At 53.8% G+C, this 23,737-nt stretch overlaps 1 protein-coding gene across 5 annotated transcripts in view; it reads right to left on the reverse strand.

The window, feature by feature from the left end:
* Mprip (myosin phosphatase Rho interacting protein) overlaps positions 1-23,737 on the reverse strand; it is a 139,494-nt gene that overhangs the window by 38,856 nt on the left and 76,901 nt on the right. For 3 of the 5 annotated variants that reach the window (XM_076869204.1, XM_076869208.1, XM_076869205.1), the window contains exons 4-11: positions 20,983-21,134; positions 16,277-16,361; positions 11,008-11,242; positions 9,426-9,936; positions 5,087-5,228; positions 4,302-4,415; positions 2,283-2,339; positions 1,073-1,141 (exon numbers count right to left, since the gene is read on the reverse strand). In XM_076869204.1, the coding sequence (XP_076725319.1) occupies positions 1,073-1,141; positions 2,283-2,339; positions 4,302-4,415; positions 5,087-5,228; positions 9,426-9,936; positions 11,008-11,242; positions 16,277-16,361; positions 20,983-21,134 (1,365 nt within the window). The remainder of the gene's footprint in view (positions 1-1,072; positions 1,142-2,282; positions 2,340-4,301; positions 4,416-5,086; positions 5,229-9,425; positions 9,937-11,007; positions 11,243-16,276; positions 16,362-20,982; positions 21,135-23,737) is intronic. The other 2 variants (XM_076869206.1, XM_076869207.1) reach the window with 1 other exon arrangement.

Raw genomic sequence — 23,737 nt, forward strand, 5'->3', positions numbered from 1 at the left:
ACTGAGCTACAACCCCAGCCCCAAGACTCGGTTTGTTTTTAAACACCATGACTGTTGGCTATGTGAACACAGTGACCGCTGCAGCCTGTGCCAAGGTGCTGGGGTCCCACCTACCACTGCTTCTGTACCTCAATACAGACATCAACACAACAAAAAAAGTTTTTATTATAAACATTTGACCATCACAGCTCTCCTGAAAGGAACTCAGGGTCTCCAGGGGTCTGCAGACCACTCTTGAAATCACAGAACGCTGTATTCCATCCCTGATCTTGGACACAGCAGAGCCTGCTGCCCACAACACTTTGCACCTACATCCTACTGGCAACATCTTCCCCCTTCAAGTCCACGCAGACCAATTCAGAATATTTAAATATGAAGACCATTGTTTAATGATGGATATTCAGGTTCTTTCCCACTTTTTACTACAAAGGTCTGAGAATGGCTAACTTGAGACTGAGATCTTTTTCTAGATGTATGGGTGCAACTGAAGGATTCTGAGTAGAATCAGCAGCGAACATTAAGCACACAGACTTTCTCGATTATTCAAAAGGGGGGTGTTTTTTGGGGATAGGTGAAGAAAAGAGCCTGTCCCAGTTGGTCTTCAGTCATGGTGTTAGGACTGTTAAGGTCCCAACCGAATTCTCCCACCATATGCCAAAAATATGTCTTATCCAAAAGACAGGACAAGATTTAGTTCAACTCCTCCAACAACTCAATTCACCACAAATCTCTTTGTAGAAACAATCAGATTGCTCATCCTGAGTATTCAAATTTCAGTGTTCTTCAAAGAAGAGAAACACAGGAGTGACAAAAGCCCACTGTGCCGAGGTACCTGAACAGGGTCTCAGGAAAGCCTGCTGTCACAGGCAGGAAGAGTCATGAGCTGTTAAAGCTGGTCTGGCTGCTCCCACCAGACGAAGACCAAGACACCCAGGATGGCAGCAGGAACACCCTTCCCCAGACAGACAGGGACATCAGCCCAGGAGAAAGCAACAGCAGCGAGAGCCTGAGGCTCCAAGATGCCACCTGCGCCCCTCAGGTTTCTCCCAGAAGAGTAGAGCCAGTCACTCACCTCCTCAGCTACGGAATCCCTGTAGTACCTCAGGCTCTGATCTGCCAGGACAAACCAGTGTTTCTTCCACTAACAGGAAAGAAAGAAACAAACAACAAAATTCAACTACCACTCCAGGGTGCCCTAGAGTCAGCGTCCAGGAGTACCTTCCAGAACGCAGGGTAAGCAAAGGGCAGCCTCAACCCCCGACATGGCATGTAGCACACAGACTGCTCAGATGCAGGTAGCCATGTGCTCAAACTCAGGGAGGCTTGCTAAGCTGTGGCTCCTCTGTGAAAAGGCAGCAGACAGTGGGGTGGCCTTAGCTGGGGGTTCTCTGTGATCCACAGTGGTACAGCTGGTGACCAAGTGCTTTGTAGGCCTCCATCCCCCCTCCAGAGTCTGCAGACCATCACAATGGAAAGGTGGCTGTGAAATGGCACCAAGAGCCATGGCCATCTGACTGGCTCCCCAGATGGGCATGTCCCACCTGCACCAGCAGAAGTGGTACCAAGTCTTCACTGTGAGCAGCAAGGAGGGGACCTTGAGTCTTCAGGCAAGGCCAAAGGGATCCGATATGGAGGGGAGAGAGGATGTCTTGGCAGAGGGGAAGCCGGGATGGGCCAGGGTTAGGGTCTCCTGGGTGTAGACCCTGCAGAATCCTCTTCACGCCTTCTCAGGCAGCCAGGACTTCTAGCCTCAGACCCTTGTCAGGCCCAGCTGCAAACAGCTCTACCTGCTTGGATTTGGCAGCAAGAAGGGACTACATTTGCTCCCACCAGGGCCTAATGATGCCATTGCAATGGAGCTGATTTCTTGCACACAAGGTCTTGCAATCTTAGGCGACCATCTTTGGCTGCTTTGTACAATAACACATTAGCCCCACTGCCAGAGGCCTTCTCTGTCCCTGGGCCCCTAGAAAACCTTTAGGAAGATGATACCAGGTGGTGGGGGTGAACGCTATAGAATGTCCCCAGGCCTAAGGCCAAGAGATACTGCAGGCAGCCAGCAGAGCCAAGTGGAGCCTCCCCAGGGGCCCTGCCACCATGACAACGGGATCTGTGCACCTGCACTATGAGCAGGTGGGGGTCCTGGCTAGTCCTAGTCCATGAGTTGAGTGTGCCCATGGTAGGGAGATGGAGCTAGGGCTCACAGATCCCACCAGGGACAAGGTCAGCAAGAATTCACACCTGCTTCAGTCCTCAGGGTCATAGGAGCTCCACCCACTCACCTGGCTATCCTCGTACTGCTTGGTCAGCCAGCCTTTCTTGAAATTCAGCAGGTCAGGCTGGGAAAGGAAGAGAAAGAAACAGCTCAGAGGAAAGCCTCATGGTGTGCAGTTGTGGACAAGCGTGGCTGATGGGGCTGATAATTTTGTCCAGACAAAGTGGCACCAGGAAAAGGGGTTTCTCCACCTGCCAGATGAGCCTGTGTGCCTCTCCCTGCCCCTCCTGGACGCTGCCCAAGGGCACGTGAGTCCATGAGGAAGGAGATACCAGGTAGAGAGCGGGCATGGCCTCATTTGCCCTGGAAAGCAGCAGCATGGGCTGCCCAGCTGCCCCAAGATGCCTACCCTGGCCTGCGTGGGTCCTGTTACAAGGCCTGTCTGGAGCAGAGAACAGACCCAGTAGAGTGTTGGATTTCATGAAGGAGAAGGTCTGTAAGGACAGTTGAAAGGAGAATTCAGGGGCTCTTGCCAAAGCCGCAGGAAAAGCAAAGTCACAGAAGCCTGGGGGCACAGACCACATCTGGTGTTGAGGAAAGAGGCAGTAGCAGCCCTTCCCAGGCCCTCAAGTCACTCCTCCATCAGGAGGAAGTTCAGTCTCCATTGCCCATAAGATGCAGGACAGCAGACAAGAAGGCCCAGCAGCCCTTTTCACCTATGCTGTTCAGGCATGTGTGGATCTGAGAGGCAGCCTAACAGTGCCACATCAGAACACCTGCATCTTGCCTGGCCAAGGCCCTCACCCATCACTCTGTGCTTCTGTGAGGCAGGTCCCCACGCAGACACCAGAAACCCCTTCTCTGTTTTTCCTGCTGTCTTGATCAGAACTGGCTTTGATGTCTCAGTATTCCCAGGGCAGGGAGGGAGTTGCAAAAGGTGAGAAGTAGCAGGGTAACAACCAGGTGTGTTCCAGGAGACCTGCTGCATCACACAGAAACAGTGGTGGATTGCTGCCTGGACCACTCTGACCAGGAAGCACATTCCTTGGTGGAGCCCTCTAATTCCCGCTTTACGCCAGACTCCCTTCCTTTAGGGTTGTCTGAGGTATCCAATAAATAATAACAACGAGAAATTAGGACACTGATCCCAGATGACCCTTATGCAGGGGAAGACCCTCTTGGATACACATGATTGTTCTGCACAAGACCTGGGATGAAAGGTTCCTCTCTTCCCCTGATTGTCTGCCTGTTGTGGATCTGTAAGTAATAAAGACTCTTATTATTATTATTATTATTTTGGAGACAGGGTCTTGTCATGTTGCTGAGGTGGTCTTTGAACTTGTGATCCTCCTGAGTCAGCCTCCCTAGTAACTGAGGTGACAGGCATGTGCCACCACGCCCAGCTTATAAAGACTCCCAAACTTTGCTTTGGTGGTGTCATTGCAGCTGCGCCTGCCCTGGAGGGATGGTGCTGGTGGATCCCTGCTGATCTCTTCTGTCTGGGCCTCTGGAGGCGGTGAGCCTGCCCAGGAGCCTGGAAAGGGTGCAGAAGGGTAGGGCCAGCTGCCGAGGTAGCCCATGACCCGAGCTTTGACCACTCCTGTTGAGCCACCACTGCTGTAGATCTAAGCCCCACGGAAGGACCCGGGCAAGGCCTGCTTTCCCCCATGGCACAAACTCAAGAACAGGTCAAGTCTCAACAAGTCATGGCTCCTGCCTCCACAGACCACAAAAGTGAACACCCAGAAGCAGAAGAGCAGAAGGTCTCTGATGCAGTCCTGACTTCCTAAACCAAGATTCCCTGCCAAGGCCAAGGTGGCCTCCTCTGCAGAGACCGCTACGCGGAGCTCAGGATGCCACACAGTTCCTGATTCTGCTGGGCCCAGGATGGGGAAGAAACAGGACTTGCTTCCAGTGGGCCGTGAGTTGGCAGGTAGGGGCACTCACAGACATGAGGGCTGTGCACAGAGGGACATCTGGCATGAACTCAAGGACACAAACAGATAGCGGCCCAGAGTGGCCAGAAGCAGGAGCAGCAGCGGCAGTGGCAGGTCTCCAGAGAACTTGGCACACGGTCCGGGCTCACCGTCATGGAGGACTCCGTGGACCTCCTGTCCAGTGACTTGGCTCTTCGGTGTGGAGACAGGGGGGAAGCTGAGGTGTCCGATAGAGGCGCTGTGGGAATTTCACTGGTGAAGTCCTATGGCAGAGAGTAGCCGCCAGTCAGTGCAGCCCAGGGCAGCTTGGGTGGGCACAGGGGCAGTGAGCTGGGTCATCCATCCTTCCTTGAGAGGGACACTGTTCTAGCCCCACCCCATCCTCCGCTTCTCAGAGCACAGAAGGAAGACCAGGTTCTGTGGCAGTGGACAGCAGCTGGGCAGTGGGCACCTCACAAACATCACAAACAAGAGTCGCCAGGGAGGAAGAAGAGCTCAGACACAGCAAGCTATAGAAGAGGTGGGCAGGCAGGTGTGCCTGGGAACAGGAGGACCGCAGAGGATGATCCACCTTGTGATGGAGAAAAGAGGGGAGTGGCTGCTACTCAAGACAGAGAAGGAAGAAAGAAAGGCACCATGTTCAGCTTTGTTGCTGGGCTGCCTCAGGGAGGAAGAGAACATTCTAGTTGCTGCCTGTGATATAAAACTTGTTTGAGCACCATCTCGGGGAGGATGAAGTTCTGGAACGCAGATGCAGAAGACAGGCTGGCCCTCAAGAGGCTCACTAATGGAGGGGAGATCCGGGAGTAGAGGCCAGCAGAAGCACACCTCCAGCACTAGGGGAACGTGGAATGTGTGGGATCATGTGTGCCCAAACCCTGAGCTGCCCCGCCAGCCCCACGGGGGCCTTGGCACCCCTGCCCTAGGAGCTCACCCGCTTCCTGGGGAATGCCCTCTTCTCGCTGCGGCCCTGGCGAGTGTCGCTTGATGGGGAGGGCACTGCCGAGGCATTGGTCTCCATGTGCTCTGCCTTCTCAATGTCTAAGGCCTCAAATTTCTCAATTACCTGGGATCTCCTGTAAGAGAGGGTAGGAGGCTGCTGAAGCAAGAGAATTTCCCACATTCCCGAGGCGGCGTTGGCCTTGAGTCGAGGAGGAGCTCCTGGGGCTGACCTCCCACACTTAGTTCACTCCACAAGGCCTGTCCCACTTTCCCTAAGCCTCCCCTATCAGGCAGGTGGCACGAGCTTCACACAGCACCAACCCAACCAGTTTCCAGGCACAAGCTTGGTCAACCCAAGCTCTTTCGGTGCCCCCTCTACATGGGCAAGAGCAGATCAGGGCTGGGAACTCCCCTGCCAGTCCTGCACCTGCCCGACCCTGGAGGCCCTACAGGCTCTCTTGTGTTGACCCATGTGGCCTTCACACAGCTTGGCACCCGACAGCTTCTCCTTAGCCACGAACACAATCAAAAGGCAACCACCACCTCAGAGGGGCTCCACGCTCAAGGCGTCCCTCCACAATCATGATGCAGATCCCACCCCAGGGTGCCCAAAATTCAGCAAGAAAGAGGCTCATGAATTAACATTGTTTCTGCCAACAGTTAAAAGGAATCAAAAACCAAACTAAAACAAAACAAAGCAGGTTGATTTCATGTGAGAGGGCCCGCGGCCTCGTCAGGTGGTCTGTGCCGGAGACGGAGCTGAGATGGGAGCGAAGCGGGTGGAGGAGGCGCGAACGCCACAGCGACACAGCAGAGGGCGGAGAGGACAAGACCTGAAAGAAAACAAGGCTGGAGAATGAATAAACAGAAAAGAACTGTCTTCAAAATCAAATAATGGCAAACCAAAATCACCCACAGAATCAAAGAAGCAAAACCCAAGATGATCACTGCAGAGGAGGAACCCCAATCGTCCCTCAGTCAGGAGTCCAGGCAGGGTCAGGCAGAGAGGCTGGCAAGTGGTGGGCTGTGCTCAGTCCTGCATTCTGGGGCTGACCCCTGGGCCTAGGGTTGGACAGGACCTGTCAGGAGAACAGCCCCTCCTCCCTGGACCTCTGCAAGGTCTGCTCTCCTGGTGACACCTCAGGCCCCCAGCTATGTCCCAGGCAAGCATGAGAGCTGAGGAGAAGGTGCTTCTTCTTGGGATTGGACTACATCTGGACTCCACTTGGACCACACCTGACTCTGCTGACAGGAGAGGCTGCGTAGGTCCTCCTCTTCCCAGGGAGGCTCAGTGTGAATCCGTCTTGGAGGTCCCTACTCAAGGGAGGCAGAGCACCCAGATTAAGCTCAGAGGGCACGTGGGTGCCACTTCCCTGGTCTTGCTTCTGCACAGTGCCTCTTCAGGAAGGGGGCTCATGTCAGGCCAGCTTGCCACACCAGCAAAGGGGGCAGACACTGACTGGGAGCAGGCAAGGAGGCAAGTGTGAAGGAGGAAAGCTAAGGAGACTGCTGGGGCCACGGGCACAAGGGAAGGCTTGGGTAGTGAGGGCAAGGCACCCAGCATGGCTGAACTGCAGTGGGGTGATCTGGCCCCGACAGGCCTGGGTACTGCCACTTGGACCTGACGTGGAGGCTCCCCAGGAAAGCAGTAGGGCTGTGTTGAGCCTGAAGCACATGCAAGTCACATGCTATGGGGGCTCCAGGGCTCGAAGTCAGAGTGGAAAACAGGAAAGGCACTTGCTACAGCCACTCTATCTGAGGGAAAGCACTGCAAGGCCAGGCTCAGCACCCTCTGCCCTAGTTCACTGTGTCGGTGGGAAGTTACTAACATGGCACCCGTGAAGCACTGCAGGCATCAGCAACACCTCACACAGGCAGCACAGAGAACAGGCGCCTGCCCTCAGAGTGCCAGGGTTCCGGGGCATGACGCCTACACGGCAAGAGCCTGGGAGTTCAGACTGTGCAGCAGGACTGGCTTTGTTATCTGTCACCAGCAGCCCCATAAGGACTGTGGCTTCCCCACACTCAGCAGCCAGAGGCAATCACTGTTCCAGAAACATCTGCACAGGCTCTGGAAGTCTGAAAAACAAACATGTCGAAGCCCAAAGCCCATCATGCTTACACAGATTGCTTGCTCATTGGTAGCTGAGGCTTATCAAGAAACTGCCGCACGGCTGCAGGGCAGGCCTGTCCTGGCTGCCACTGTGGGCAGCTGGGTCTGATTTCCTGCCACTCTGGACATTGGTGTAACCTACCAGAGGACAGGATCCAGTTCAGCAGAGGGTGGCCTATTTAGGATCCAGTGAGTGGGCCTCAGAGAGCAACAGCAGCCAGTCAGAGGTCATTAGGGTCAGTGAGAAAGGGACAGTTACAGGGTTAGTATGTAAAGGCAGGAAGTCCCAGAGTGCTAACACCAGCTGAAACCCTTCTCCATGGTGGCAAAGAGCATGCAAGAGCAAAGCCCCCCAAACCACATCTATCCAAGGCCAGTGGATGAGAATGAGTTCAAAATGAGTCTCTCTGAGAAGCAGCCAAGCCAAGCAGGTGTGCAGAATGTTAATTCTGTGGTCTGGCACTAACTCAGGCCCTGGCTGATCCTGCTCCAGAGCCACCATGACACACAGTCTGCCTGCCTGCCAGCCAGCATAAAGCCTTCCTGCCCCGCTGCCAGCCTCCTCAAATCACCAGCAAGACCCTTTGTTTATATGTTTACTTAACTGCTTAAAAGACACCCTGGGCTCTAACAATGGGTTACACCATGGGAGCAGGGACTTCCCACTATGGGCCCCTCAGTTATTTGCTATAAAAGGTCACCCTATCACTGAACCCTGGCTTTCAGTTTTTGCATCTGTAAGCTGGGGATGGTAAAGCAGGCATCTTGTCAAGCTGTCAATGAAATATGAGAGCAGCCAAGTACACAGGGTGCCTGGAAGGGACCTGGGAGGCACCTGGCTCCCTCGGCTTTACTGCTCTCCCTAGACGGTGCACCTACTTTCCCCTGTTTTCAAGACCAGTAACTCTGGGCAGAGTCAGGCAGCCCCTTATCCTGGAGATTGGCCACAGGCCCTTTTATTTGGGACATTTAGATGAGTGGGTGGACTGTGGCTTCACTGTGGGTTAAGAAAAGGGATGAGAGATAAAAATACCTCCTCCGAGCTGTCCCTCAAGGGAGCCTCAAGGATCCCATGCCAACATTCTGTGTCCCTAACAGCAACTTCAAATCAGCTTAGGCTGTGCCCAGGGCAGGAGGGACACCGTGGACATTTCTAGAATTAAATCTATTTTCTAGAGAGTAAATTTCTTCAAAAACCAAATGAAAACTATAGCTTTTCTTCCCAGACAAATGTACAAATCTACTCCCACTTTGTTTTGGGGTGGACTGGGGTTGTGGTTTAGCAATAGACACCCGCCTAGCGCGTGCAAGGCCCTGGTTCAATCCTTAGCACCATATAAAAATAAATAAATAAAAAACAAAGATATTGTGTCCAACTACAACTAAAAAATAAATATTTAAAAAAAATTTGTTTTGGGGTAAGGGCCAATGACCTCCAGAGTCTATCCCCACAGGTAATTCCTGTCATTCCTGCAAAGCCCCAATTTCTAGAGGCAGGTGGAAGGCCCTCTGAAGGACATGTGGGGACTCTGTCCAGGCCTCCAGTGACATCTTCTGGTTCTCAGGAAACTCAGGCCAGTGGAACAGGGGGAGAGTGGGCAAAAGCCATCCTCTTTTCAGCACCAAGTTCTGCATCTACAGCGTCAGCCCAGCTGCCCACAGCCCATCTCTCCCCAGGCAGCTGGGACTCTGGTCGGCCTCCCCAGTTCAGCCAAGGCCAAAGGGCAAAGGGCAACCGTGATACTATCAGCACTGAGTGGGTTTGCAGGCCACCATGGCTTCCCTGTAGCTTGCAGGTAGCATGTCCCTAAGGGAGAGGCACTGTGTTGCCCTCACCTTCCTGGGCACAGCTGTTTGCCCTGGCACCTTCTCATTGTGCTATGCCCACACGGGTCTTCCAGAGTGAAGAGAGTCTGTCCCCACCCACGGCCAAGGTCACCTCATAGAACAGACTGGGCCAAGAAGAATAAGATCCAGCCCCACGAGATTCAGGCAGTTAAGAATCTACCAGGGGTCCAGGAGATACTCGTCCACAGCAGCCAAGGCACTCAGAAATCCTGCTGGCTGCAGGGAGCCTGGCTCTGGGGCCGGAAGCTAGGGCCCAGAGGGAAAGGTGCTCCTGCTTTTAAAAGAACACTGTTTCCCCAGGAGAGCTCGAGGAGTGTGAGAGTGTGAGTGTGTGTCCACACACACGGGAAACCCCCCGTCCCTGCCTTACCTCCGCTCGTTGCCAAACAGACGGGCCACCTCTTCCCTGCCAGGACTCCGGGCCCGAGTTCTACGTTCCAGTCGCCTCCTCTCCACCTGGAAGGCTTCTCGGTGGCTGATCCTGATGGCCTTGGGGACGTCGGCCAGGGCGGCATACTGCCTGCTGGCTCTGAAGGCAAAGGCGCTCCCCAGCGTCTCTGTCTCCTGTCCCCCAGTGCTGCTGGCGTCCACATGAGCAGGCTGCTGTCTGGCCTCGTCCAGGGAGTTGAGAGAGAGGCTGCAGATCATGCGGCTGGGGGCCCGAGGACCTGGGGAGTGAAGGGGACGACCAAGTCCCTGGGAGGGCGGTTCAGGGCAACTGTACCTGTTGGGAGTGCTGGGGCTGGGGGGCGAGAGTGGCGGGGGCAGCTGCTGCTCCTCGGCCTTCAGGTCCTGCTTGGTCTTCTCCAGGGAGAAGTAGCCACTCTCCACCCGCACTTTGCGGCCACAGTCCATGCGATCACTACTCATGCTGCTCTCCTCTGTAAGACAGGGGAGAGGGCAGCACACTCAGCCTGCTGCTTCAAGAGCCCACACAGGACCCAACAGGGGCCATCTCTCCATCTTTCAACTCCAGTGTCCATCACTCAAGGGCAGAGCTGGGAGGGAAAGAACCCCAGGGTGGGAATGGAAGATTCACTGCCATCTTCCCCTCCACTGGCTCCAATTGCCCAGACTGGCTGGCAGGGAGAGCAGGACTCCAGCCCAGGAGGGAAGATGCCCAACCAGATGTTTCTTACTGAACTCTGAGGAGGAAACCAACAGTCTGCCAGCCTTTTGGTCTCTTAGATCTGGGGGTTGGAAGGGGCAGAGGGCTGCACAGATGTGAATGGAGCAGAAGGCTCTTAGAGGTGGATGGGCACGTGCTACCAAAGAACTCAGACAATCTTTGCCCAGAGTGAGTGAAAATTTTGTTTCAGACTGGATCAGCTGGGCCACTCCAACTATGCACTTGTCCTTAACTATATGGACAAAACAGGAAGGGGCAAAGCCAGACTGTGTCTTGTGGAACTCAGTAAGTCCTGAGATAAGAGAGGTAGACACAGAAACTCTGATTCTGCTCAAGCAATCCCAGAGTGTTCAGTGGAAAGGACACAATGATGCCAACTACTTCTTCTCCAGCACCCTGACTATAGTCAGGGGCCCGGACAGGGTAGAGGCAATAGGGGCTGGGCAGCCCTCATCAACGCCGCTCACGGTGGGTAGCAGCATGAACACAAGCACACGGTGCAGGGACAGAGGTCTCATCATACACATGGGCATTGCCACAGAACACTTTTGATTCTCCTGATACCCACCTGGAGCTGAGAGAGCAGGAGCTATCCTTCTCCCTTACAGATGGAACTTAAATTAGAATGGCAAGCCCAAGAGCAGAGCCCAAGAAGCCCAGGCCATTAGCTGCCCAGAACCTATGCACAAAGGGAGAGTGAGGTCTGGGGGCCATGACCAATTCCCAGTGTCAGCTCCTATCTGCTGGGATGCAGGCCCATTCTAGCACTTTGAGACAGGGCACCAGGACAGGTGAGCACGTAGGCCAGCTGGTCACTGCTCACCTTCTTTGCCTTCCAGCCCTGGTTCCCGCAAAGAGCTGGCAGCAGGAGGCTGGCTCTGGCTAGGACTCTGAGTTGGGCTCAGGCTGCTCCCATCGGGCTGGTCCTTGGCCCTCATTTCTTCCTGCCAGAGTGTGGATTTGGTGGTGGGGACTTTTTCTGCACTGGGAATGCTGCTGCTGTTGCTGCTGCTGCTGCTGCTGCTGCTGGTGACAGCCACCTTGGCAGGTCCAGGCTCCTGCAGAAACAGTGGTGTAAGTTGGGACATAGGTGCACACAGCACAAGCCAGCTCATAAGTCCTGAGTGCCCAGCTACAGGGGACACAGGGTCAGCTACACAGCACCAGGGGCCAAGAAGCTCCAGAAGGGAATGCTTGGAACAGTGGAGACACTCCTTCCAGAGAGCACCGTGGCCTTTTCACCTCTGTGGTCCCACAGTTGCCTATTCCAAGTGGCCTGAGGCTCACTTGGCCAATGTGTGGAGGAAAGGCCCCAGCTTAATTCCCATACATGTGCAAGTTCTTCCCACCCACACAACCAGAGAGAACTCAGAACAGCAGCCCTAGAATCATGGGTGAACCCACAGGGGCTGGCTCAGAGTTTGCCATTCCTAGGCTCCTGGGTACTTTAGACATGAACAAGGGGAGATGGATGTAGCAAAGGAAGCAATCACATCTCTAAGCTGGGTCCATGACCATCTGCTGGGCCCTAGGGTAGACGCAGAGAGCAGGTTTCCATGCACTCAAGCCTTACCTACCTCTACTTTTGGTCCTAAGAAGCTAAAATGAACACTCAGACACTATGTGAAGGAGAGAATCATCAATGGAAGTCAAATGCTATGGCCTAAGATGTTTGTGTCCCCCACCCCATTTATATATGGCAATCCTAACATCAAAGGCGATGGCACTAGGAGGCGAGGCCTTTGGGAGGTGATTAGGTCATGAGTGGAGCCCTCACAAATGGGACTTGTACCCTTACAAAGAGGCCCCATGACTTGCCCCTTCCCAGGTGAGGACCAGGAAGTAACCCTAACCAGACTTTTAATCTCCAGACTGTAAGGAAATAAGTGTCTGTTATTTAAGCCACCTCATCTGCAAGTATTTTACCAAGTTGGTAGCCACACCGAGAATGGCATCAAGTCCCATTTCCCCCAGGTCCTAGAAGTGGTGCTGCCCAAGGGGAGAAGTGTTTGTGGGGCAGGCTTTGGCAGACACAAGAAATCCAGTTCTGGGTACCCAGGTAAGTGATCCCTTCTACAGAACCCTGACAAGGGCGGGGCTGGGATCTCCTGCTTTCCTGCAGCCTCAGTTCATCCCTTGTCCAATTTCCCTGCCAAGGGTGCTTGCCGCCAACAGGACGGCTTCCATCCCTTTCAAAAGGAAGGCAAGTTGCAGCTCTCTTGCCAAAGACGGGGGTGACACAAAAATGCTCACCTCCCAGTCCCATCCAGGCAGCCCTGCCTCAGTTTTTGAATCACCTCTCAGCTTACCTCAGGCCCGGGGCCCTTGGAGAGGGCTAAAGATGACCAGATCATTTGTATGCACTTCTATGTGCACATGCAGACACATTAGAGCCTTCGGGTTATCTGTTACCAGCCAGGCTAGGCACCATACCATTCAGTCTCACCAATTCACCCCCTTGGAGGGCAGGCCTCTTGTGTGGTCAGGAAGAGGCAGTGTGGGATCCAAGCATTTCCACTGTTACATGCCCTCAGAGCAGGACAAAGGGTGGGAGGGGCAGAGCATTCCCTTGGATGGGGGCCCCAGTTCAAATCTGCTGTCAGCTTCGTAAGGACTACAGGCCTCACAGGATAAGATCAGTCAGGACAGCTTTTCCTGTAGGCCCAAAGGCAAACACCTGACCACCCATTTGGCTCAGAGTCAATGGCTCACTAACTCTCAGGCTGGAGACTTTTCTCAGAAAAAGTCAAGATTCTCCAAAGTAAATGATATAGGTTTCTCCTGCCAGTTTCACGAGGGCTCCAATGACCCAGAGACCTAGCCTCAGGGCCACCTGCTCCTCCAGTCAGCACACTGCCTTGGCCTGCCCATCCATCATAAATCACAGCTGTGCCACCTTCACTCCCCATAGCAGCAACAATTCCCCCAAGCTCCAGGCCACTCCAGGTCCTTCTGCCATTGTCTGCCACTCCAATTCCAGGTGGCCAGAGGCTGAGACACAGCTCTGGTGGGCTCAAGGGTAGCTGGATTCCTGCACAGCAGCGGTGGGAGGCAACATAAAAACTGTCCTTGATAAATCAGTCTCCATAGTGGAAGGGAAGCTGGACCAAGGGCTGGCAGAGGCCTCCAGAGAGGGTCACAGAGGAAGGAGCAGGATTCTGTGCCTGTGAGGGGCACAGCCCTGGCCACGGTCCTAAGTTCCACACTGGGAGAGGAAGTACGCAGGCACATGCAAGCCCTTCCTGAGGTACAACGCTAGGACATGACTGATGGTCCCTCCTCCAGTTACCTGATTTCTTTTACCCCTACACTGATACTGTCCTCATTGGGACAGCAGTAATAAAGTCACTCCGGCTTGTAGGGCACAGGTGGGGATGGGCAATGAGGAAGTCCATCCTGTGCAAAGATGCTTTTCTTCCTCTGAGCAGGTAGATGAGATATCTGGCTGGACCAAGTGTGGCCACACAGCTAGGCCTAGGTCTTGGGGATCCCTTGATCCCCCATAATGTGGAGGAGGGCTGCTGGGGCTCATGCTACGCAGACCCAGCCTAAATCAGAGGAAGAGGCACATCTCCTAAATGCCCAGGACAGCTGTGCTGCTCATGCTGTTAATGCTGCAGTGAAGTCTGCTGCTCATTAGGAACATTCACAGGGTTTTCAGAGCAGGAGAGAGAAAATGGGACCCCTCGCTCTGAAGGAGTGTCAGAGAAGGCCTCTCTACTTCCCTGGCATGAAAATGGAGAAGGAAGGACAGCGGACACCTCAAGAGAAAACGAGACTCCTACGGAAGGAGAAGCAGATAATATATGCACAGGCCAGGGCATGGCCTCTGTTTTACAGGTCTCTGATAAGGGGCCCAAACCTGGGGGACTGGGAAAAGGGAGGAGTTGACTTCTCAGGGCTAACAGAGAGCTTCAGGGCCTGCACAACTGGCTAGGGACTCTGGCCCTGGTCATACCTAACAGCGGATTAGGGCTTCCTCCTGTTCCCGCTCCTTCTCAGTACTCCTTGGAGGCTGTGCCTCACAGGCCACAAGTTGTGGGGCTCTGGTCAGGGCTGGGTCTGTCTCCTCTCCCTGCCCTGGGCTCTGCTGGCTGCTTCCCCTGCAACCTAATCCATGGCCCCATCTTGGGGCCATTACCTCCCAACTGAGCACCTCCAGGGCAGAGGCTAAGTTCAACTGGATGCAGCAGAGAGCCAAGGCTTCAAGCCCTGGATGGTTTAATGGGAAAGTCTCCTGGGTCTACAAAAGTCCATGGAGAAAGCGTCAGACACAGGGCTCTTGACTCTCCAGGAACCCAAAAGCCTTAGGCTCACCCCACAACTTTACCCAGGCCACTTGAACACCTTCAGCATCAGGCTGCAGAGGGAGGTGACCAGACCTTGACCCAGTGTAGTGCCTGTCTCTCCTCTGTAGAGGCCCCATGTCACCACAACATCGGTTGGGGAAGATATGTGATGAAAGTTCACAGCTTTTGAAACTAGTGGACTCAAAGGGATGATCTAGGACAGAAATGAGAGTGACCCTGCTAGGCCAGCTTAGGAGAGAGCTGAGCAGAAGAGCTGAGAGCCCTGCACCCCCAGGTCTGAGAGGCACACCCTCAGGGCAGAAGTGGGTGATTTCCCTGCCCTGGGATCATGTACCAGGTAGAACCTGGCTAAGGGCAGCATCATTTTGGGGAGGGAGCACAACCAATTCCCTGGAGTTACCTTATTTGGAGGCAGAAGCTCTGCCTAGCTTCTCAGGCATCACCATGGAAACCCGGTGTAACCCTAAATTTTGCTATTCTGCCTGTGATATTTTCTCAGACCAGGCAGCGTGGGGGAATCTGTGTGTCGACTACTATTCTCCAGAAGGAAGCTCCATTCTCGGTCTCCAGGAAGCATTCCGACTGCATTTTTTTTCTGACAAATGGGGCATTTTCCTTTCAGGAGATGCCTGCGTGCCACATGGGACTCTGGGAAGTTACAGGATGGTGACTGGACATCTGTCAATGGAGGGTGGGTTCAGGCTGTGTCCTGCTGTCAGGAGGGCCTATGCGACAGCTCAGCACAAACTGGCTGAAGGGCAGTCAAAGGGGTGTGAGGGAGGGGACCTCAAGCCCAGTGCATCACTCCTTTCCTGCCCATCCCTGACTGCAGCTCAGGGAGGTAGCCTGGGAGGACTTCATAACCTTAGGGCAGCAAGGCTCCACCCCAGGCTGGCTCTCTTCATTTCCACTCCCTCTGGCCTTGTAATGCCCAAGGGACCCCATCTCATCCTGCTCACTCTTGGGGTGGAGGTGGGAGGGTGGTAGCTGGAGGCTTGATCCACCAAAAGCAAAAGCACTTAGTGAGGCCAACTGTTTGACACAGAAGGGAAAGGATTAGTATTTGCTGAGTGCCCACAGTGGGTTTTGTTTCCTTCAGTACCCACAATCATCCTAGCAATTAGGTACCCACAGACCTGTTTTGCAAATTAGTTAATAAAAGCTCAGAAAGGTCACCTCATGCCCCCCGGCCCCAGGAATGTAGAAAGTATATCAGACATGGAGGTGCAGAGCCTTCCTGCCCTGGCCAGGGAGGGAGGGAGGGAGGGAGAGGAGAGGGGCCTGGAGTGACTAGCCCAGCCATCCTCTCTTACCACATGGGAATCAGGGTCAGGGACCCTGAAAATCTCTCACTGGGTGGGGACACCCCAGGACTCTCCCTCCCCACTGCACAGCCTGCTGCCTGTACAGCTGTCTCCTCTCCTGGGCTGTGGCAGTACAGGAATGCATGCAGCAGGCCACCCTTGCACATGCTCTTCCTCCCCAGGGGCCAACAGGATGATCAGGGGAGGGACACACACTACAGTGTTGACTGGCACCTGCCAACTAGCTGGAACCCTCCCTTGGGCAGCAGCCCCAGGGCACGCCAGCAGGCTACTGTGTCCTGGTGGCTTGGAGAAGATGGTGTGGACTGTGGTCCTCAGAACATGGAGAGGATCAGAACGTGTGTAGGGTGTGACTGCCTCAGCCCTAGCACGAACCCTTCCTTCCCTTCTCCAGGAACCCTTCTTCCCAGGCCTCAGCCCCACCAAGGGGGTGTCACCTGGCAAACCCAAGGCCTACCTGCGGGGTGGGTGGCTCTACTTTCCTTTTCTTCTTCTGGTTCTGCTTGTTGGTCCTGGGATAAACCATTAGCATTTCTAGCCACCTGGGGAGAAGAGAGGAGACAGACCACCAGATTAAGACCCTGACCCTTGCTAGAGTGGTCCAGGTTGCAGGCACTGTACCTCCTGCCAGGAGATGCTCATCCAGTGGCCAGGCTTCCAGGCACTGAGCAAGGCAGAAGCACAGGCTGTGTCAGGCCCAGGTCCAGATGATGCCCCTGACATGGCCACAGCAGATTCAGGGCACAAGGCAGGCTCCACTCTGGCAGAGGCCCTGGCCACAGGCCTTGAGGCACAAGGGCATATCACTATCATATCACAGACCTATCTCCACAGCTTAGACTCAGCTCTCAAACTGCCTGCTCTGAGTGGATTTGTGGAATACACAGATGGGCAGCAGCTGGAGGCCATTTAGGGCTACTGAGGCAGATGATTTCTTCCTGACCCTGACAACTGCTTTTTCCCCTCCCCACGTTGGGACACTCGGCCTCAATGGCAAGTCACACAACCATATCTGCATCCTGGGTCAGGTGCTCCTGTCTGTCTTTCCTGTCTTCTCTTTTTTTTTTTTTTTTTAAGAGAGAGTGAGAGAGGGGGAGGGAGAGGGAGAGAGAGAGAGAATTTTTAATATTTATTTTTTAGTTCTCAGCGGACATAACATCTTTGTTTGTATGTGGTCCTGAGGATCGAACCCGGGCCGCACGCACACCAGGCGAGCGCGCTACCGCTTGAGCCACATCCCCAGCCCTCCTGTCTTCTCTTGTACTTGTAGACAGCCCCTTCCCTGGTGCCTGCTACAGCCTCCTCTGCTTATCACGGCTCCTCATGTGTCAGCACTAGGCCCCACCATGGGTCTGAGCACTCAGGGTACATCAGAGTCAGGTCCCTAAGGAGGTACAAGTGCTTCCACTGGGCTGCCTGGGAGCCGAGCCACTGGGACTGGCCCATTCAACCTCCCTCCCAGTCTTCTGAATGGCCTTGAGGCTGCTGGTCTCTCTAGGGCTGGGTAGAGGGAGTAAGTGGTTCTCTTTCCAGTTTCCATATACCAGGCTTTCAGGCTGCTAAGGCCACCCTTCACACATCTCTTTCAGAGGAGGTGGCATTGGCTGGCCTCCCTTCTTTCCCTTGCTCTGCTCTCCTTCTCTCATTCCCCCGGCTCTGCCTTCTACAGTTGGGCAGCCCAAGCACCCACCCAAAGTCACCCCTCTTCTTTCTTCACTTGGTTTATTTTGTTAGCATCCTCAACATCTAGTTAACACTAGATACTTCCCACTGGGCTCCTGTAAGAAATCTGAGAAGTGAGGACACCTTCCATCACCTGTTTCAGCATATGTGACCCCAGCCACAGCAGGGCCAAGCAGCGAGTAAGATGCCCAGTGCACCACCAGGCCCTTTCCTGCCCCCTTAAACTGCATTCAGTTGGTGGTGCAGTGCAAGGACATGGTGGCCAATTCATTCCTTCCTCCCAGGGGCTGGCACCTGCAGAGCTTGGGGCTCTTGGAAGACTCTGCAATTCCACTATGCTCCCACACACTTGGGGCCATGAGTGTGTGTGTAAACTTGACCAGAGAGTCTGGTGAAGTTGTAGGAACTGTCCTCTGCAGACACAGGTCCTTGGAGTTCCTGGCAGAAATATCAGCTGTCATGGCTGCTGAAAGGGCAGCCATAGCACTGTGAGCTCCCCAAGTTCTAGGAGCAAGACACAAAAAGTGAGAGGGCTTGGGTCCCTGGGGAAGCCCTCGTCTTGCAGATAGTTGCAGTCTCCTTTCCTGCCTTGGGCCGTGAAGCAGAGACCTGCTGACCTGTCTCTGATGGCACAGGTGTTTTTCTATACTTTTAGCTCATAACTGAGTGTTACTGCCCATGGGCTGGGCTAGAGGCAGCCACTGTTCAATTCCTTTGTCCTTGTAAAATTCTGTGCAGTGTTCAAGCCATCACTGGATCTAGCCTCTAGTTTCAGAAATGAGGAAATGAAATCCTCAAGTGCCTAAGGCAGAGCCAGAAGATTGCAGACCTCTGAGGTCCCAGCTTATAGCTACCACTCTTTCTATGCTCCCCTGTGACATCCTTAGTAATGGTCCCTGGGCACTTCTGCTGCCCTCCCCCAAAGCCAGGGTGCCTAGGATCCTCCCTGTGCAAGGGGCTGGCTGAGAAGTCAGGCACTCACCCCTAAGGTGACCCACTTCGGGGAACTTTGCTAGCAATGACTACAGAGCCCAGGGACAGATTGCCACCATGAGAATCTACCTGCTAGACAGAAAATGAGCAGGACCCCAACCCAGACAATGAGAGAGGAAGAGCCTCGAGTGACCTATTCTGGCTGAGGCTATGGCACCAAGCCACAGCACAAGCCTTGGCTCTACGGAGCACCATGTGCAGGATACCAAGGCCACATGCACCCAATACTTTGGTCTGCTAATAACAATGTCTTTCCATGCTATATGGGAATAGCAGGCCCCATGCATGCTAACAGAAGAGAAAACAGAGGCTGCATATGGTGGTACATACCTATAATCCCAATTGGGAGGCTGAGGCAGGAGAATAGCAAGTTTGAGGCCAGCATAAGCAACTTAGTAAGACCCTCTCTCAAAATAAAATGAGAAGGCAGGGGTGTAGTTCAGTGGCAGAACACTTGCTTATTAGCATGTGCAAGATCCTGAGTTTCATTCCCAGTAGGTGGGAAGGGGAGGAAGAGAAGAAGGGGAAGAGGAGAGGATGGCAAAATGAAAAAGGGGTCTGGGATATAGCAAGGACCCCACGATAACTGCCACACTGCTAGGTGTGGTGGCCATGCCTGTAATCCTATTGGTTCAGGAGGCTGAGGCAAGAGGACCCTGGGTTCAAAGCCAGCCCCAGCAATGGCAAGGGGCTAAACAACTGAGTGAGACCCTGTCTCTAAATAAAATACAAAATAGGGCTGGGGATGGGGTTCAGTGGTTGAGGGCCCCTGAGTTCCATTCCCGGTAGCACCCCCACCCCCAAAAAACACCAAAAAGCTAAGCATCGCCTTCATCACCTTTCCTAACCATCACTGAGGCAGCTCCAGATACTCCCCTGCCTGCCTGGGGACCTCTGGCCTCCTTTCTGCCCTACCTGTCACGCAGCCTGCTTAGTTACAGCCAGGAGGGAGCGGTTCCCTAAGGGATCCATTTTGGTCAGGTGTGTCTGGCCAGTGTCAGCAACAGCAGCTGGTGTGAAAAGGAAGTGCAGATGGCCACTCATACCCAGAAGGAGTACTGATAGCAGCCCTGCCACTAGGCCCTCAGGCTCCGCACTGCAAGGTCTAGGTTCTTCAAAAGCCCTGATTACCCTTAAGCCCCATGGTTCTAGATTAAGCTCAGGGACAGACATAAAGGTACTCCTCCAGCTCATCCCCAGCAAACAGATGGCCTCCCGCATAGGGCACCCCTTGGCTCCCAGCCTCTCACCTCCTTACTCTAGGCCTGGGTCAGAGATGCAGCTGAGATGCTAAAGCAAGGTGGTGCTCCAAGGAGTCTTCTGATTGTCAAACCAAAGGGCTTCATATGTTCAATTCTTTCTACCCTGCAGGGCAGCCATCAGCCATTCCCTAGGTTTGCTTTCTTCCAAAGCCTCTTCAGACACATCTCCCTCCATTAATCCTTAAAGGATGAGTGGGAATTTCTGGGACCCACTTCCCAAGCTCCCAGCCAGGAATGCTGAGCCTTCCCACCCACACAGAGCAGGCAGTTTTACATCATGGCCCAGGCTATGAAGTGCTGGTACCAAATGCCCACTGATGGATCAGGAGATCCTGAGCTCAGAGGCATGGAGCGCACATCTGCCAGGACTATTAGCTATCTCAAAATGTGGGCATCCTTTACCTCACAGGCCTTCCTCTAAACCCTGCATAGAGGAATAGGATGAGCAAAATGCTTGTCTGTCCTTTCCACCCAAAGAAGCCAGTCCCTAGAGTGGGAGCACAGAGTGGCTTACATGTGAGGCACTGGGAACATGACTAAGATATGCCTCTACCCTCAAGGGTCATCACTGCAAAAGACATATACACATGGATTATCTGGAGCTTTTACCCGAGCCAGGCGATGGAGCCTAGCATCTCCACATCATGTGCTCCTCTGAATGGCTGACACTCAGCCTAGAGGAAAAGAGAAAAGAGGAGTATTTCCAGACTTAGGGGAGGGCACGGTCAACACCGTGCAGTCCAGTACCTGAGGCACATGGCAGTGGTGTGTTGGGGCTGGAAAGCCATAAAGGGCCTCATAGGGTCCACCAGGCAACTTGGACCTCTATGGTGACAAGGTTTAGGGCAGGAAAAGGACAGGGGCAGATGTGCTTTGGGGAATGTGCTGCCTTGTGGCTGAGTGATAGGAGGGTTGGGGTGTGGTGAGAATGGAGGTGGGGAAGCCAGTGAAGAGACCAGAGGAAGACATGGTGGCCCCACAAGGAGAGGAGATCCCAGAGTCTGCAGCCTTGTGGAGTGTATAGAAAACGTGAGGCATGGAAGATAGGCCTGGTGGGCACAGTATGCTGAAGTGCTGAGAGAGACAGGGAGCTAAGGAAGAGCCATGCTGACATGGCCAAAACTGCACACAGCCCATTTTATGCTGAACTGAACGCCAGCCTGGTGCAAGGGCCCAATGACAGGGGGCAGAGCACACTGCCCCCTCCTGTTTGCTGAGTGCTCACCCGTTGATGATTTCCTTGGTTTCTGCCCTGATGAAATGCTCCTTTTCAGGTGTCAGGATGCACAGGGAGAACTTCTGGCCAGTACGGCCCTCCCCATCCACCACATCTGTGCACTGGTTCATGTTGATAGTGCCCTGTGGGAGGGTTGTGGGCTGAAAGAAAAGACAGGCAGGGTCACCAAGAGGTAACAGAAAAGAGGCAGCACAAGGTGGCATCTCATCCCGGAGTACTTGGTCATTCTGGTCCTCCATCCTCCTAGTTCCACTTCCTCCCTTACCCACTCAGGAAGAAGCAGGCCAAGCCAGGTTTTCTCAGAGGACACCCAGCTGCACTTTACTTCCTCCTTAAAAACAATATCCTGGCTTGCACCAGAGGAAGGGGCAGGGATGGGGGAGAACAGGAAAGGGACAGCTCAGTGAGGACAGCTGGGGGTACAGAGGCAGCCAAGATCTTAGTCCCAGAGGGGTTGCTGATCCAAGCGAACAAGGAGAGAAAGCTCCAGAGGAGGTGGATCAAAATAGCCAGGTTATTTTTAGATACAAGGAGAGGACTGGAGCGGAGCCATATCCTTAAGCTCTGGCCATGGGGCTGGGGAACAGAGTTGGGCACCCTGTAAGGGCTAGCCCACCAGAACCTGCCCAGTCCTTGGAGCCTGCAGAGGCTGCCAGCCAGCTCTGATCCAGAACACTTTTCCCCCCTAAACAGAAAAGCTGTTAGAAGCTGAAATTGGGGACAGAAAACCAAACACAGGAAAGGAAGGCTTTAAGAAAATTCACATAGGCAACAGCTAGAGAAGCAGGCCTTTCTAGAGGTGATCTGTCAGCCCTTATTTGGTCTTAAGACTCCCCCCACCAAATGTGTAGATGCTTTGGGAAGGTGGGCAGGGTGCTGTGGCTCCCGCCACACCAGGACTACCAGCTCCCACAGGGAAGCGCAGTCAGTGGGTCAGAGCCCTGGGGCCCCAGGGGGGCAGGCTGACTCTGCAGCCCTCTGGGGTTTGCCTTTGTTTCAGTCCTGGAGAAGCAGGAAACATTTGCATCTTCAATTTGAAAAAGAGGCAGATGGTGGCAGTCGGGGACAGTCCAATCAGTTCTTACTGCCAGCTCCGGGCTCATAGCTGAGGGAGGGTCCTGGTCTGAGGGCAAGATATGGTACCCATGCTAACCTCAGACCAACCACCCCACCCTACTCCACCCCACACCCACTGGTTTCATCTGCCAAACTCAGGTTAGCTGCCATTTCCCCAAGCCTCTTCCACTGGACTGTGTGTGATCTTCCTGTTACTGCCACTAGGCAGACCTGTAAGCCACTACTGCCACCTCTCTCAGCAGCCAGCCCTGATGCATGCTGTAGGAGCAGACCCGATGGTCACTAGGATCCACATACTACCCCCACTGGGTCTCTTTCCCAAGGCTGCAGAGTGAGCCCCCAACTCCAAGAAGCCTTTCCTTGTGGGGCCTCTGAGCTTAAATGAGCTCCACTGGCCCAGCTCAGAAAGGCAGGTGGCAGGGCAGAGGCTGGGCTCACAGGAGCCTCTGCTTTGGGTGGGACACACCTTCAGCAGGGGTTCACAGTGCAGGGCCTCAGCACTGCAAGGGTGGGGTTGAGGAGCAGCAGCCACCCAGCACTCTCATTAGCATAGCAGGGTAGCTCCAGGCACTGTGAGCTGGTACTTGAGGGGCCAGCAATGGGAGCCAGGTGGGGCTGTCCTACAACAAAGCAGCAGTTGAGGGCAGTGGTCTCCAAGTCCATCTTGCCTGGATCCAAATCCCCACAGCCTTCTGACTGAAGAGGCCCAGGAGAGGGTTCTTGACCTTTTCCACCCTCTCTCTCTAGCCCCAGCCCCTTATCCTACTCTACAGAAGTCTAATCCCTAGGCATTCTCTGAGGTGCTCCTCTAAGCTGCTTGGAGTTGGACTTCCCCACACAGAAGCATATGCTTCTCCGGGACCCGAGCAGAGACCAAATGACAAAGCTGTGCATGAGCCACGAGTGATCACGGAGGGAGGAGTCTTTTCCAGGGCATCATTTCTTCCTGGTCCTGGATTACCAACCCAGCCCTTGGCCCGGAGTCTTAAAATGTTGACAGAATGTGCACTTGGAAAGGTACAGACGTGCACCACAGCACCAATAGATAATAAGATATAACGTGATAAATAGATATAAAAAGATAAATAGAGATGATAAAACATCAACAAAAATTCTAATATTTTCTTCTCAAGGGATCACCCACAGGGCCTACTTCTGACAACTATTCCAGGATTCAGTGTCACCAAACTACTCATTGTCATCAAAGGCCTGCTCTCCTCTCTGGCACAGAAACTGTTTCCACTGAGTACTGGGCCACCAGCCATAGATCTTGCCTTGCAGCTGGACACAGTCATGGGTCTCAGCCTCACCAACCAAGTAAGAAGTAATGCCCACAGCTTCTCCTCCTCCTCACTGGGGCCTCAGCTTCCTCATGTGTGAAATGGAGGCTCTATCTCCTTCCCAAAGGGGTTTTAGGAGAGAAAAAGAAAGCAAAGACAGGCCAGGACTGAAGGAAACTGACGCTCATTTGTGACCTATGTGCCAGATCCCCAATTACAATGTCCTTTACGGCCCCTTCAATGTTACTGTGAGGCAGTCACCTGATCCTATTACATATGCAGCAACGGGGAAAACAGAGGGAATGTCAAGGAATAGCGGACAGAGCCCAATACACTCATGGAGCTTCCAATGAGGTAGAAAGAAACTCACTGCCAAAATTAGATGA

The sequence above is a fragment of the Callospermophilus lateralis genome, chromosome 11 (genome assembly GCF_048772815.1).
Source record: "Callospermophilus lateralis isolate mCalLat2 chromosome 11, mCalLat2.hap1, whole genome shotgun sequence".
Classification (NCBI taxonomy): Eukaryota; Metazoa; Chordata; class Mammalia; order Rodentia; family Sciuridae; genus Callospermophilus; species Callospermophilus lateralis.